Here is a 16,592-nt window from a genome sequence, read left to right on the forward strand (position 1 = left end):
GGATGCATTCTGATCAAATAACAAAGAACTGTAGGGAAGCGGGTAGGGGACAGGGGTTGAAGGTAACATCAAGAAAATGCAAGCCATCCAATACTTCAAGGAAAAGAATTGTTATCAATTCGTGTTGTATGGTGCTTTGAAAAGATAAAGTGCTATTTAACACTAAAGGTTATTCAGAAGAACATGTCTGTGTGGCCCCAAGAGAAGTGAAACAAGATTTTCAAATTCTACTGGAGCTTGGGCATTCTAGTAATTTCCTCTCGTCTCATAGTATTTCTTAGTGCTGACCTCTGATCTCCACACCATGATAATTTGGGCATTCTTAACAAGCCTGTTCCACAAAGGTTAGCTTCCTCTAGTTAGGCAGTATTTAAATGGCACTCAGCATGGGTCCCTGATCTGCAGAATAATTTTAAAAATTAAGGTTTCAAAAGAACTCAGAGCCTTTCATGATCATTCTCTCTTGTCCTCATTTATTTTTAACATCTTTCTAGAAGCAGCATTTGCCATGGCTGTGCTTCAGAAACAAGGAGCTGGGCTAGTGCCACAGAAAAAAGATGCCCCCACTCCCAAATGAAAACTTAGAAAATGCTGTAGTAGAACAGACCATTGGTCTATCTAGCCCTGAACACCATCCCCATGGGTAGGCAATATCAACATTTAAATAAGGCACCAGCCCTGCAGAATGTTCCTTTGCCTATATAGTGAGCATCAGTTTATGCCCCATAAGAAAGAAGGTTAAGAGAACAAGAAAATATTTAAAGAAATCCCAATTTAAAAAATATACGCTGTTTAACATAAAAATAAAAGCTATAGCAGCACTGTCCACTTTTTAAAGAATGAATCAAAGGTATTCATTTAATTGCTAGGTTGGTTACTGACTTCTGTGCCTTAGTTTCCTTTTCTGTAAAATAGGGGGATTAATATTTACCCATCATTATAAAGCATTTAAATATTTTAAGATTAGAAAGCATACATGATGAGTGCAAAATGTTATAATGCAGTCTCAGCTGGGATTAATGGGTAGCAGTAGCAGAAATGCAAAATTAATAAAACTAAGTGAAAAAAATTAAGTCAAATGAGCAAAGAAGTCTCTTTTCTAAAGCTCTCTTGAGGGCTGCAAAATTAAAGATTTGGAAAGACAGAAAGGGATTTGTGGGGCCACATATGAGTGGATTGGAATATGTTTGCAGCCACTATAGCCCTCCAATCAAGCAAATGATTATCATTATATGCTACATACTGTTTGTTCTAAGGAGCTGAAAGTAGGATGCAAAACTAGATTTCTTCTATAACCAAGCACCAGAGACAGAGAAGAATGGGAAAAGAGGACGCGGTTAAACAAAATGTTGGAAGACTGATTCTGATTAATTGATAAGCTTTGTGAATGTCAATACACTGGACACTGTTTATGCCACATGGACAACTTCTGTTTTTTACCTATATCATGGACTGAATTTGGGGATCAAAGTGAAAAAAACGAAGAGTTTGGCTGTGAATCTCATGCCACTAAACAAGAAAGGAAATTGCAAGGATGGGAGCACTGTCAAGGGAAAAATGGAGTTAGGGAACAAAAATGATCTTTATACTGACAAGAAATAACAATAAAGCCAAAAGAGATTGCTAACAGTTAAAAGTAGGACAAATATGAGACAAAGCAGCTGAGGAAAAGGAAATACTATCTGAATGGAGAAGATAAGATAGTAAGACATACAACCAAGATGAATACATGTGGCCCTGGATACTGAGAGATGCTCAAAACTTTGAATGGCAGAGAGGCAAATGTCATTTTGCAATGTAGCTTTTCTTCAAATTGAACTATTTCCAAAGATAGAAGACATTTAGATTAAACAAAACAAAACCAAGAACAGCTCCCACCAATCCTGAAGCTCATATATTCCAAGTCCTTCCTGTTTTGTTGCCTAAATAAATGGGAACAACACATAATGACTAGTACTATGATGCAAAAAGATCTATTCTGGACCAAACGCTTTACACTTTGTGGGATTACCAAGGTTGGATTTAAGAAAGCTGAAAATACAAATAAAAGTAGCTGTAAATGGAAATTCCAAGGATTGTTTTAGAAGGAAGAGATCAACTTCTTATCAGGGGCAACATGTTAATAAGGGACAATGATAACGTGCTTTCTTCACACCTTGCCCCTGATCCGTTTCACATGCACCACATGGTACCCATTTACCAGATAGCTGTCCTTAGGAATGCCCTGCTCTTCTTAGAAAAAGCTTCATTTGCAGACAAATGTAAATAGTAAAATTGTTGCCCCCAATAGCACCTAGAGATTTTTTTTTATCTAATGAAGTTTTTACTGATGAAGGATGCTCAATTAAGTTCTGAAGACTGAATTCCTCCCACTGCTCCCAGTTTGGGTACAACACGGCTGAAGCAGTAAGACTCTTTGAAAGCAATCTTCATACTGCCACTGCCTCAGACCTGCCTTATAGGAACTGCAGTGCAAAATGATACAGTATGTAGCACTCATAGCATTTCAAATCTTCAAAGCGTTTAACAAACAAAACAATTACGAGCTAACAGTGGGGTTCAGTTTTGATAGTCCATTCATGCTATACCTTCTTAACTGGCATAACCAGTACTGGCAATGGTAATGAGGCTTCTGTGATAAAGGAACTCAACCAGAACCCCATACACACTTCACATGTATTGACTGTAACTCTGTTGTCAAACCCAGTTCAAAAGACAATGCCAAACTTATGGCTGAAGAAGACATCTAGCCTACTGAAGAACCCTACCCTGCTGGGACGCACTTCAGTCTGTTGTGAAGCATGGGAAGCTTTGCCTCTCTCAGGGTAACTTTAATTACTCCAGGATTTTGGACATCTTCCTTCTATCAAAGCCTTGCCTGAAGGAAAGTGCAAGGATTTTTTTCAATTAACAAGAAATCTGATGCCAATATTTTTTGTAATACTCTCCACCAGTACTCGTGCACTTGGCACATTCCCATCCCACAGACAGCAGAGAGATGGGAGTTTGATATAGTGATGACAAAGCTGAACACACAATGAATCTTGGGCCCTGCAACTGGGGTCTAATTTATGTAACTGTGCAGAGGGCTTCCGGCTGATTTGAACCCATACAGTCAATGATTAAAGGAATCTTGTTAAAGGAACAAGTATTGAATCCATCACATACCTTTGAGAACAGGCAAGTCTGAGAAAGTGTCTCTTCTTTGCTTCTGGTTGTAATAGTCCGCACTTTTCAGAATCTAAGCTGAAACAAAATGATATTGAGAAACCTGTGTTTTATATGTATGCAATCATTCTGTTCCTGCCCTCAGCTTAAGCACTTACCAAGGGTAGAAGGTTGTAGAGCCATTCAGGATTATAAAAACCCTTCACCACAGCGCCCTCGCTGCTCCCTTGTGAAGATCAGCCAATCATGCACTCAGGATACAAACCACAAACCACGCAGGAACTAGCAGACACGGCAGCTCAGAGAGTTGGGCGTGGGGCTTAGTTAGCATAGCATGGTTTTGCTTTTCTCACTGCCAAGGTTAAACCCACATGCAGAATAGGTTCTGCAGTTCTGTGCTCTAGTTGCACTGAACAAGGTCCCATGTATACCCCATGACACGCTCATTCCTCTGGCTCTGACCATGTCCTACCTGTAGTAAAGACCATATTCTGCGCACCATACACAATCATTCTGTTTGACATATAGGAATGAGATCCCAAGTGTCAGTCTTGAAACGTTGTGCTTTTCATACTGCAAGGCATCAAAATGGCAATGCATTGCCTATGTGCTAATTTGCAGGGATGTCTCCCGCCAAAATTTCTCCTTCAGTTTGGAATGGCCTATGCCCAGGCCTGATCCATGTACAATGCATGCGAGTGTCTGTGTAAGTCTCTGCAAGAGAGAGCATGCAACCACTCTGTGCTAGGGGTGGATGAGACAAGAATCAGCCCCACAAAGCAGGGATTTTAGTAGACTTTGAAATGAGCATAGCTTGCCGATGGGTCTGTAAATCACGTGGCAATAGGTGCAAAGCGCTCACTTCCTGTAAGCCACAGTCTAACTGGTGAACATATTCATTCATTGATGCATCCCGTTCAGGCACTGGGGGGTTGGGGCATAGCCTTGTCCTGGAGGCCTGGATGAGGGGACCGAGAGGGGAAGGAGATGGTGGTGGAGACTGACAGTGGTCAAGGCTGGTTTTGTGGTAGCTTGTCACTACTGAATTTCTCTTTTGCTCAGATTGTGAAATAATTATGGATAGTAAACCCCCCCCCCAAAAACAAAAAGCCCCATGAAAATAAAAGGAAAACCATAAAAGCAGAGGCCTCTTTGCCTCTAGTTTGACTGAGATCAAAACACCTGCCAGAGCCCAACAATCAGTCCCTCCCCACAAGAATGAATGTGACAGGGCTCCACCTGCCCCTGGCAGCAGGGCTCCTGTGATTGGCAAGGCACAGGAGGTCTAGAACTCTGATTGGCTGAAAAGAGAAAAGGGGTGGGTCTGGGCAAATGATTGACAGAAGCTTCCAGGGTGCAAGGCAGCACTGTGTAGCCAGGCCTTCTCAGTCAGGAGGTGAGGGTCGGACTTGCACAGATGATTGACAGCTCATTTGAATGCGGGGGGGGCGGGTAGAAAGCAAGCATTCTGATTGGCTGAGGAGACAGAGTGGGGTGGGCCTTTGCATCTTATTGATGGCAGTTTGAATTTTAGGCGGGAAAATGATGCCCAACGGTCGTGGCAACTCTAGTTCCCTCAGGTAAAGGGAGTTGAGCCTGGCAGCATGGGCCCCAGCCTTAGGTGCTGCATGGGCTTCAGAGTGTGGGCACACGACCCCCTCTGCCCACAGCTAACCAGTGCCCGTTTGCAGTCGGCCTGAGGCGGGGGCTCTGCCTGCCCCTGCTGGGGTGTCTTTAGGGCCAGGGAGCGGCATGAAGCACAGCTACCCTGACCAGAGCCCTTGCCGTTAAGTGCGTGGAGGCAGTAAGCAAGGATTGCCCCCATGCCATCCCACCCTTATGCATCACCCTTCATCCTGATGCTAGGACCAGTCAGCAACTGCTACCAAGGACTGGCGGGTTCAGCCTCCCCTTCCCCCTCCCCTCCCCTCCCTTCCCTCCCCGGGAGTGGTGTCGTGCTCTGTACAGCAAGGTCCTGCCCTGTTACCACTCGGACAAGCTTATCACCCTCTTCCGCCGTTGCCTTTCCCTCTCCAACCCTTTTCCCTGAGGCATGGTGATGGTTACCCCAGTCATCACGTGGTGAAAGTTCGACGAAATCAGAAATACCAAAATTTCTGAGCCCAGGATCCTCAGATCTCTGAATTTCTTGTCATCCTTTGCTTCACTTGCGCTTCAGGGCTGTTTTCTTGATGGGGCTTCCTTGACCTGGCTCATCACATTTCAGGGCTCATCAATACCATTTGAAACTTGGCCACACACAGCTCTACCTACCTTCTAGCCTGGGAGGGGTAAATCTGCTCTTCTTCCTGCCCTTCCAGTTGTTGCTAACATTAAGGCACAACGCTGCAACCTGGAGGGACCAGCTCTATTTGTCCATCTCACAAAGTAGTATGGATATGGTGACAAAAAAGACAGGCAGATTATTCAGCAGAAACATTTTATGCCAAAAAAGAGTTGCCCATTTGAGGCAAATTTGCCAGATTATTTCAATCAAAAAACACCCCTGAAGATTCCATACAGTGTAAAAATTTCATTTTAATGTCTTTTTTTTTTAAATAAAAAAATTTTTATTTTTTACATTTGCTTTGATTTTATTTTGAGAAGTTTAAAACCAGCTAAAAAACTCTTCAAAATTAAACTGCTTTTAAAATTTCAAGTCAAACAAAACATTTTTTTGTTTGTCACAAAATTAAACCATTTCACCTCTTTGGTTTGCCAAAAATTCACAATATTTTGTCTGGAGCTAAATTAAATGCATTTCTTCCCAATACTGTAAGTAAAAGAAAACAACTCCCTCCCATGGCCCGTCCCCAGTTATTTGCACAGCTGTACTAACACTAACCCAGAGATAGCTGGCTTAGGGAATGAGAAGCAGAATGTGAGAATCAAATATTGATTTCTTGCTTAGTAAAACAATAGGCTAAATACAAACCACAACTTCATTTACGTGACATTATATTTATGATATTACCTGACAAAACAAAAGACAGGAAATTCACAGCTATATCCAATTCTAGGTACTCAGCTATGAATTCTCCAGCTTTATGGTTCAGCTTAACATGAACTGTGTTAATGTACATCATTGTTTCTGTTTTTTGGGAGGAATAACTTTGGCAAAGAGGACATTTTAAGTTAATGATCTGCATTTAAATTACAAATCATTGTGTTACATCATTTTCATTAGGTGTGCTACCCTTTCAGAGATGGACCCAGGGTACTAAATAAATAAGCTATTCTAAGTATTTTCAAAAATTGCATTGTAGAAATGTATGGCTAAGAGGGACTTCAAAAGAACTCTTGGTCCAACTCCCTGTATTGAGGCAGACTCAAGTACATCTACATCATCATTTAGATCCAAGCATCCTATATAGCATTGTCCCAAATTAATCCCTCTAGAAATCCATGACATTGCATTATAATGATTTTGCACAACTAAAATATTTGGGGGCATTTAAAGGTAGGGGGACATCTGTGCTGATACTGCCTGTGCTGTGCCTGTAAATACATTTGTGCCTGCTAGGCATAGAGGCAATTTCAAGCTGGAACTTTTGTACATTTCAACATCAGTAAATTACCCTTTAAAAAAAATGTACTGAATGCCTTTCTTGCTTGTAATGGATACCAAAATCAAAGTTTATTTCTAAGAAATTCAGGATGAATGAGGGAGGATCCAGCCAAGAAAAAAAAAAAGACACTGGTGTTAAGTGTCCCACTCAAGCTAGTTATGATTCCAACAGGGTTATCTAATTGACTTGTGAAGAAACAGATCGATATGTGATGCTATATAACCAATGTCACAGTGCATCTCTGCACTGAGAGAAAAAGAAAAATACACAAAAGCAAAAGAGAAATCTAATGATTAAAATTTGTAATAGCTTCATTGAAACACATTATAAAATCAGTTTTTTCTCTGCAGGAGTGAGACAGATAAAAATTGACTCCATCTGAAGTACAAACAACAAAGATAGTCAGGGAGTTATAAAACAGATAGCACCCTCCTTAGAAAGATTTGTCTTTTGCTCTCAGTTCCTAGTGGTTGCAGTGATCTCTCTCTCTGAAAAAATCTTAATTAAACCAATACATTTTCCATCTAAGGTGCTTGAAGATGTGCACACTTTGATTAAAAAAAACGTTAATTATCATCTTTATTTAAAAAATGAAGGTGGTAACATTTTACTGTTTTGCTTCAAATTTATGTCTATCCTTGTATTAAAAAAACCCAAATGAATCAATCAGGAATGTGATGGGGGGTCAGAAAGGAGAAGGGTGTTGGTTGATGGGAGAAATAAGATAGAAACACACACATTTATTATACATGTTAATATCTTGTCTTTTGAAGGTGCAAAATACAATTATAGGCTGGGTGCCTGTCAGGGCTTGAAATCAATTTGATACACAACTAAGGTAGCCTTCATTGGTGACTCTGTCATGAGTTGTACAAAGACCTACCCACCCTAGTGCTAACTAATGAAAAGTAGGGAGGGGAACAGAATCATCTCCTAAAACTGAACTGACAATTCACAAGCATCATTGAAATCATTTGAAGGCTGCATTCCCTTTTTATGCTATTACTGCATCAACTAAAATGCACCCCCCCCCCCCCCCCGTTGTGTACACCAGCTGCCAACACTAATGGATCCAAGCTAATCAGTATAGAAACACTATTCTTACACTTTAGTGGAGTCCTCAAGCATGAGATGTATCCTTTCTTATTCCATAGTTCCATATATTGTACTGGCAGTGCAATCTAGTTTTTACTGGCTCAAGCCTGGTTCTGGCATTTGAATTTATACTGCTTGTTGTATATGTGTTCAAACATGCTAATTATAGAGAGATCATACAAGACAACTGAAACCCTGGTTTAAGAATGGAAAGTATTGTATAAGTGTATTTAAACTTACTGGTTAATAAAATTTGCTGTCCCATTCTTCTCATTTCAGGTGTCTTAACACTTATATATATTTTTAATGTATAGAAGTCAAAGGACTTTACTAGGATTGCATCCATTATTATGTACATAAGTAAACAGTAAAGAAAGGTTAGGTGGCTTGCCTGAAGTTAGTGAATTACTATATTTTCTCATGTACAATATACATTTTTATTCCAAAAAATAGCTGCTGGAAATTGAAATGTGCGTTATATGTGATATATACTGTAAGAACAGTTTCTGCCAGTTACAGGGCAAACAAAAGTAAAATCGGCACACAACTCACAGGGAGCAGAACATGGAGGAGACCTGGCTGCCTAGCTGCTGCTACTTAGTTACTTACTACAAAGATTTTTTTATTCTTCATTTTGCCTTTCAAAAACAGGGTACATATTTTATTCCGGGAGATGTAAGCAAGAAGATATGGGCATGACAAGGGTAAGAGCAGAACCAATCTCATCTTTTTATTTTGTTGCCATAATGCAGTCTCCCTTATCTGTTCATGGACCTCCATTTCATGCTAATCACCTCCACAAGGTAATTGAAAAAAACATTATTTTCCATCCCCTTATTTTTTGGGGGTTTGCTAACAAACACTCCCAGTCCTACCTGGCCTATGTAGATGTGAAACTGAGAACTACACTATATCAACCTATTCCTTTACCATCAAAACTAAGTGAGTAATAAATAACATGTCTTCCTTATGCTTTCCTATTTGCAGAATTGTGGTGGTTTGCTGAGCTGGAGCTTGAAAACACACAGGCAGGGACTGCAGCACGGGAACCCTCTGATATCTCTTATTAACTTTATACACTGAACTGCTGCTTATCATATCCATGGCATTCAGGAGGCACATGAAGAACTTGGTAAAAAAATATTCTGATGCTCAGGTAAAAGTCAGGGAAGCAACTTCTAATGACCCTTGGGGCTCCTCTAGTTCGCTAATGTTAGAGATCAGTGACCTGACGTACAATGCAGTTTCTCTTTTGGAAATTATGAACATGATATGGCACAGGATGAATGACCATGGAAAGAACTGGAGGCATGTGTATAAATCCCTCACACTCTTGGATTATCTCATCAAGAATGGATCAAAGAAAATCATACATCATTGTCGAGAGGGCTTCTTTAACATTCAAACATTAAAGGACTTTCATTATATAGATGAGGATGGAAAGGATCAAGGTAAAGGTGGCTTGACAAGTCCTGTCAATTAAAGTTAAGAAGGTGCTGGTGGGATTACTTAAATTCATTGCTGAAGGAAAGATAGCAAGTAATTATAGCTGCACCAAAGAAATTTAGAAAGAGGATAAGGAGGAGCAATTTACCATCATATCAGCAAAAAAAGTATGCATAAAAAGCACCTTCCTAACAAATAAAATCAAGGGTTAAATCTTAGATCCATTGACTCTGATGGAGCTAGGATTTCACTTCATATGTCTATGGACTAGTGAAAGAAGTTTAAATACAATGTGGGGTGAGCTGAAATGCTGGAACTGATAAAAGATTTACATGCAGTTGGCATTTCTGAAAAATGGTGTGATGAAAATAAGCAGTCAGAAACCATATTTTCTGGTTGCTGTAAAATATACATTAAAATAGGGTGAGTTGTAGTACTCAACATAGGACTTTTCAAGAGAATTTGTAGGTGAAATGCATGAAATAGCATCTGTGAGTATAGAAGTCTCATGTCATAGGAGTATTTATATGACCACATAAATTAATATGGCTTCTAAGTGCCTCATAGTAACATGCAAAATGTCCAACAACTGGGAGGCAAATGCTGAACATGAATAGGCCCTGTAGTCTCTAAAACTGATAGGTCTCATGGCAAGTAACACAGGATTTAGCTCTGTAAAAAAGTGTGATTGATGCACTAAATAATGGTGACAACTATATAATTAGGTCTGACATTATTACAGTGGGGAATTCAGGTCAGTTTCCACTGAAATTGTTCATATTTAAAAGTGAAGGTTTGATATTTACCATTGGTATGCCTCTCCCATCAGAACTTAAGTACATTATCCCATCACAGGAATGATGAAAAGTGGAATTTGATGGCTTAGAAAAATGGTAATGGAGTATAGGAGCATTTTAGTCAGTGGAACCTGTGACCATAAATTCTTGTCATATGACATCTATGCAGTGACCTTCGGGAAAAGAGCTGGAAGTCACACTCCAGTGCAGAGTAGGAAAGTGTCCATATTACAAAACAGCCACCTAGTTTCATACCAGTTGGTCCACTCGCTGGCGATCTGTACAGAGAGATCGTGGACTGAACAGAGGCCATAGTAAGTGAATTTATCATTCAGCTGTAGCACTGGTTCCTTTAGGGTATTATTGATGACACACCTGTGAGCCAGTTTAGGAATCTTGCTCTGCCCCTGTGCATAACACCTATCCTGGAGATAACAGAGGATTTTCCATCTGGTACCTTTTACGAAGCCTCTATCCTAAAGCCAATTCTAGTTTACTGCAAAGGATGAAACTGGTAAAGGATCTGGGAGTTTTATTTGAAGAAAATGAGTCTAATCAGCCATTAATATGTGTGTGCATGTGCGTATGTATGTGTGTGCGTATTATATGGGTTAAATCAGGATGTGGAAATCCCACTCTAAAATGACTTAGGTCTTAATTGGAATGAGGATTATTTACATAGGACATGGAATTCCTCATCAAGTAATTTTGCATTCTGGGGAATAAATACATGGATTATAGTGTTATGTACAACACTTATTCTTGCTGTAGTGATCCATGAAATTGCAGTTAATTTTGTTGAAATGAACCATTATATTTTTAAGCAGAAGTGAAAGAAAATGAGAACGAGAAAGTAAACTGCTAGAAGCTGAACTTCAAACACAAAATTAAATTATTAGTAAGAATGCAGTCTTGCTAGGATCTGCATGAGCTGGTAGATGAAGTTACTTGTTTGTTGGCCTTCAGACCCAACCAGACATACACCTTGCCATAATAAGTTAAATGAATTATTGGTGGCGATGGGCCTGTCACATTGGACAATCCATGTCCCTATGTGATGCATGTGAAAGTGAATTCCAGCTGATACAAGCGTAATGCATCTCCTACTGACTTTGTGATGCTATTTGTATCTGTCCCACAGAACAAAATAATTACATCATGACACTACATCATGACACTGCTATAGTTCGATTTTCATGTAATGATGTTGCTGCAGTGAATAATGATGTGCTTCATCTTACACTGATATGAAATTAAGTACATTCAAGACCATTTCATCATCCTACAAGAAGCTGAGGGTCACAAGCTTAGACTTATAAACACTGGAACTGTCCCTCAACTATTTAGGATTTCAGTGACTCTCTTAACTTTGTGGTAGTATGTAGGTCAACCTATAGACCGAAACTTAACTGGCTTATGCAAAAATCAGTTTGCCGTGCCTGGACTCTCCAGCTCGAAATAGTTATCAATGAATAAATAAAAGCAATAGTGATATAAATACAGTAATGCATCTTAACAGTGAATTCTTAAATGTATACGTCTGTGTAAAATAGATCTCGAAACACAGGCAGAGAAGATATGAACAGACCTCCACCGTTGTCTCTCACCTGCTATTATAGGTATTCAGGTACATATGTTAACACCTCTGCTCACACTAAGGATTAAGAAGAAATATTCTTCTGCTCTCCCATTTCTACAGTATCTGTCAGTATAAGAAGGAACATCGTGACACGTAGGTTTTAGTAAAGCTGTAACAGGATGCCAGCACTAAGTGTGTTTATTTTTTCAGACAGAAAGTGCTTTCAGTTTCATCACTGTAACAGCTTCCAAGTAAATTCAGGTCTGTGCCTCTCCTAAGCAGAGCAACAAGCTTTGTTGCATTCATGCCAATATTGCTGGTAATTTAGAGATATTTATACACACATGCACAAGCTCTAAACACAGTATATATTTAGAAGAATATCATAAAGCTTGGTTTTTTTTCTGTCTAGACAAAATCATTTAACAGGAGAACCAAACTCTCTTGTGAGAGAGATCTGTAATTCTTGGCATTTTTTTTTTGACTGTAGAATTTTGGAGCTGGATAATTTTTTTCAGATGCTGAAGAAGAAACATGCTTTAGCATCTATCTTTTTCATCATAACTCATGTTGACACTATATACAACTAAATCCACATTTTAATGGAAGAACACTATGCATTTGTGCCAGAAGTGTGCTCTAATGGCACTGTTTTGCACTGCTGTACAGGAGGATTGCAGTTTATAGATTGTAAGGCCTGGTAGTAACATGGACTACCACAATGTTCTCCTTGTCTCAAAAAAGGTAGGGAAGAAATCTTCTTGAGCTCTCTCTCACCAAAGGAAAAGTTAAAAGAATGGGTTGCTATCTTTCTGCAAAGGTAGAAAGTAAAAAGGAAAAGAAAGTTTTCAAAGATCACTCCCTAAAAATAATCTTCAGTAACTACACAGGCAGTTTCAATCTTTAAGTAGCTGAAGAAAAGTTAAGTCTAGTAAAAGACAATGCTTTTATTTCCTGGGCCACTGTCCTATGGTTATAAACTAATTAAGCATTCTCAGTTACTTTGCATATTTTGTAGTTGCTGAGGGACATTCATCTGGACCTCAGGACAGGTTTAGATAGTTAATTCTCCATAGGTTTATCAAATGTTTCTCACACTGGGCCTAATTTCTTTAACAGGTTATCATGTGAGGGAGAAATCTAAGCGACTCATTGCCTTGTTAACAGATGAACAATTGCTGCATAATGAATGTGAAGTAGCACGGAGAACTAGGCGCCGCACCTCCTATGCAGTGCTCGTTCCTAAGGATGCTACCACCAAGGACTATTCACCAACAATGTCTGCCTCTGAGCCCATATCAGAGCCTCCTGATTCAGAAAATGCTCAAGGTAAAGATCTCAGCCTTAAACGCTAAATACATATGTACCAAAAGCTTTAGACATCAGTACAGGTGGGACTTTGCATTATCAAAACAATGTGAAAAATATACCATAAGGAAAGATGAAGAACTTAGGAAAGAAAAGGGTGATGAGGCAAATCATGAAGGAGCAAAGTGATGCATTCGTTCCAGTACTTTTCTAGTACTACTTCAAATAAAATTAGTTCTCAAATGGTGAGGTATTTTAACCTATTTCCCAGTAATTATATCTCCTGTCCAGATAAGTTTCATAGTTTTTAACAAAGCTTGGTTTGATTGACAGTCTTTACTCAAAACTGAAAAAACAGAGCGTATGAATGATCAAAGTTAAAGTGATTTGGTAAAAGTGCATAGGAGTCCCAGGGCCTTGTTGCAGGGTAATTTTGGGCAGTTCCTGGAGCTCTTAACCCCTGGATTGCCTACATATTAACACTGACACCTAAAACTAGTTTTAAGCACTTGTTATACCTGAAGAATGAAGAGCTGCTGTGGGTCAGAATTAAGGGGCCATAGCAGATCTGTGTGGAGGATACTAGGACTGCAATAGCAAGAATTGTTACAAGTCAGCATTATGGAACCCTGGCAAAGTAGTTTAGGGATTTTAGGACTGAAACAGAAATGAGGCAGTAATTAAGACTCTACTGCATTGGCAAAATCAAGGTAAATAGAGCACAACTAGAACAGGGCTGCAGTGGAGATCAGCGTTCCGTGCAGTAGTAGAGAAGAGTAGCAGCACACCACTTGTGTGGCACTAACCTTGAATCTAGACAGCTGTCATTTAGTAAGAACCCCCTCAAATTCACCCAAACAGTACAGCATACACATGAAAAAGGAGGAAATTGATTTTGGGATATTTTGGTGACAAATAAAAAACCTCTCAAGGTTTCAGACTGATCATTCTTTCTAGGATCACTGTCACATGGCATCAACTATAAGATAACTTCCAAATAAGGTGACCGTAGCCTGGTGTGAACTAAACCAAGAAGGCTCTAGGCCAGTGAGAGATAACCTACAGGTAGTTATTTTCAGTGGTTTGACTACTACTTTTTTATACATCATACATTAGGGGAAACAAACACATAAAGGCTATCCATTCACGAGTAAATAATTCTACATAACATTTAAAATTTAAAATAAAAATAGAGTAGAGCTGGTGAATAATTGATATTGCCAGGAGTAAGTTCTGCTCAAACACTCCTCAAAATGCTGTAAATTTTATCTGAACTGAGGATGTGCTTTAATATAAAAAATAAATGTTTATCCAAGTGGGGTTTTTTTGCTTGTTTTTGTGAGTTGTAGATGCCAAGTATAGAATTAAATGTTATGTAGCAGGAATATCCAAGCTGACATACAGTCTAAACAACCAACCAGACTCAAGAGATGTACAATATTTAGTTTGCTGCTGCACCTTTCACTCTGCCCTATGTTTTTTTGATATTCTTGCATTTTATATGCAGTCCATTTAATATACAAGATCTTATGCTGTCCAGGCACATCAAAGGAAAACCTGAGATGCTACAATTCTTGGGCAGCATGGGAACAAAGTTAGATGTGGTGTCCATGTAAAGAATAACTTCCAAGACAGTGGATTATATCACCACCTGTAGGTGTGTTCCAATATGGCTCACCTGATACAATTTACTGTATATAGTCTCAGTGCTAGCCCTTGCTGGGCTTGTCTACATGTGGCCCTTTTAAGCAGGATTAGCCTAAAACCGATATTTTTAAGTTGCATTAAGAGCGCATGTCCACACGTGTGCCATGAATGCACCTTAAAAATGGTGATTTTAGGCTAATCCCACCTAAATTTGATACCTGCTTATAGCAAGTACCAAATTTAAACTGGCATAGCTAAGTCACATTAGTCCATATGTTGATGCTTAATATTAACGTGGTGTGTGTCAATGGATGTGATTTAGCTATGCCAGCTTAAATTCAAAGTGCCTTAATGCGCATTAGCATGTCTATGTGTAGATGTTTACCTAAATTGCCTAAATGCACCTTAAACAAAGGCACATTAAGCTTAGGTGTGCATAACTACATGTGTAGACATGCCTGCTCTGTAGTAACTTTTAGGTCTTACATGCACTGGAAGTTCAGCTGCTGGGTTGCAGAGAGGGACTCCATTCCTATGTCTGCTTCAGTGCTTGGTAAACAGTTGGCAGTCATGTTGTACTTAGACCTTTGTAAGGTCTTTCAAAATGGGCTTGATGTTTACATACCATATGTGATATACTATCTGATTACCATAGCATTAGGGGCTGGAATTTCAGTCTAATAATTTTTTTAGCTGATAGGGTTTTAGTACCACTCAGAGCACCACTCGTTCTTTGTAAATTATACAGAGGAACAGAAAGCAAACATTTTTCATATGCCTCCCACTTTGCAACTGCTGAGCTTTCATTCCCCCCTGCTGTCAGACAGAAGACACAGTCCACTTCATTTTCCAGGAACCCTTCTAACTCTCCCTGCAAATAATTCCAGCGGATCGATCTCCCAAACCCTTAGAACACTGTGCAGTTCTGAAGTGGATGACACCTGAGAAATGAGTGTTTTAAGGGTTGTTAAGTCTGCCTTAACAGCTAGTTAATTGTAATCAAATAAAAGAAAAGAAAAAAAAGAGCAGTCAGAATGATATATAGATTATAGTAGAGGAGTACATCTAATCATATATATTAAAGCCTAGTTTTTCAATTTAAAAATCTAGGTTTTACAGTCCCTCTGTTTTTGCAGTTATTGGCTTGCTTTCCCTCACATTGTATTGTCTTCCCAAGTACTCGTTCATGGAGATTGTCTTGACAACCTAGTTTAAATTAAGTCTTCCCAAGGCCAAGTTCTATTAAAAGTTAACTAGGGAAAATAATATTGATAACAAATTATTAACAATTAAGTTACCTGCAGTGGAAGCTTAGAATAAGCATATTGGATAGGTATCACTCATGCAGAGCCACCGAACTTCATCCAGTCACAGGAAACGGTAGAGTCCAATCATGAAGAGCACAGACAAAGTTACTCTGTTACTCACCACATCCCAGAATACAAGAACTAGGTGGCATCCCCTGAAATGAGCAGGAGACAGGTTTAAAACTAACAAGAGAAAGTACTTTATGCAGCTCATGACTAACTGTGGAACTTATTACTAAAGGAGGTTGTAGAGGCAGATAGTATAGCCAGGTTTGAAAAGGGAGTAGAACCAGTGGTTCTTGACGTTTTTAGATTCAGGATACCCCTCCAAAGCCTTTTTTACTTTGGTGACAACACAAGTTGAGAACCACTGTTGTGCTGCCTCAGCTTACCTTAATGGTTCTCAATCAGAGTGTTGCTGCATGCTCATGCCTGTACTAGTGTTATCTAATAAATCTAATGCAGACAGCAGCAGAGGGATAACTAATGTGCTTTACACCCTGGACAACTTCCCTGTGTCTCTGGGGGTCAGGGGAGCTGGAGAGCAGTGGGGGAGGGAACAGGAGGGTGGTCTTACCTGCCCTGAATGTCCCCATAACTGACACCTCTGGCTAGGTGGTAGACAGGGTTCCTCCAGCCCAGCCTGGCTCTTCTGGCCAGGCAGTGCACAAGGCTG

The 16,592-nt window shown here is 39.6% G+C and overlaps 2 protein-coding genes and 1 long non-coding RNA gene across 4 annotated transcripts in view; 1 reads left to right on the forward strand and 2 right to left on the reverse strand.

Annotated features, from left to right (window-relative positions):
- Window positions 1-7,768, reverse strand: part of GRAP2 (GRB2 related adaptor protein 2) — a 50,637-nt gene extending 42,869 nt beyond the window's left edge. The window contains exons 1-2 of one of the 2 annotated variants that reach the window (XM_006264026.4): window positions 5,443-7,768; window positions 3,169-3,241 (exon numbers count right to left, since the gene is read on the reverse strand). The gene's annotated coding sequence lies outside the window, so the exon portion shown is untranslated. Of the gene's footprint in view, window positions 1-3,168; window positions 3,247-5,442 lie in introns of both variants that reach the window. The other variant, XM_019489626.2, reaches the window with a different exon arrangement.
- Window positions 7,769-7,784: 16 nt separating this feature from the next.
- The window catches only part of ENTHD1 (ENTH domain containing 1), a 73,133-nt gene continuing 64,325 nt past the window's right edge, over window positions 7,785-16,592 (forward strand). Inside the window, exons 1-2 of the mRNA XM_006264025.3 lie at window positions 7,785-9,283; window positions 12,774-12,983. Coding sequence (XP_006264087.2) covers window positions 8,935-9,283; window positions 12,774-12,983 — 559 coding nt within the window. The 5' untranslated portion in view covers window positions 7,785-8,934. The remainder of the gene's footprint in view (window positions 9,284-12,773; window positions 12,984-16,592) is intronic.
- The window catches only part of LOC132250130 (uncharacterized), a 120,376-nt gene continuing 116,666 nt past the window's right edge, over window positions 12,883-16,592 (reverse strand). Inside the window, exon 3 of the long non-coding RNA XR_009461711.1 lies at window positions 12,883-16,071. This is a non-coding gene — a long non-coding RNA (uncharacterized LOC132250130). The remainder of the gene's footprint in view (window positions 16,072-16,592) is intronic.

The sequence above is a fragment of the Alligator mississippiensis genome, chromosome 4 (genome assembly GCF_030867095.1).
Source record: "Alligator mississippiensis isolate rAllMis1 chromosome 4, rAllMis1, whole genome shotgun sequence".
NCBI classification, from domain to species: domain Eukaryota; kingdom Metazoa; phylum Chordata; order Crocodylia; family Alligatoridae; genus Alligator; species Alligator mississippiensis.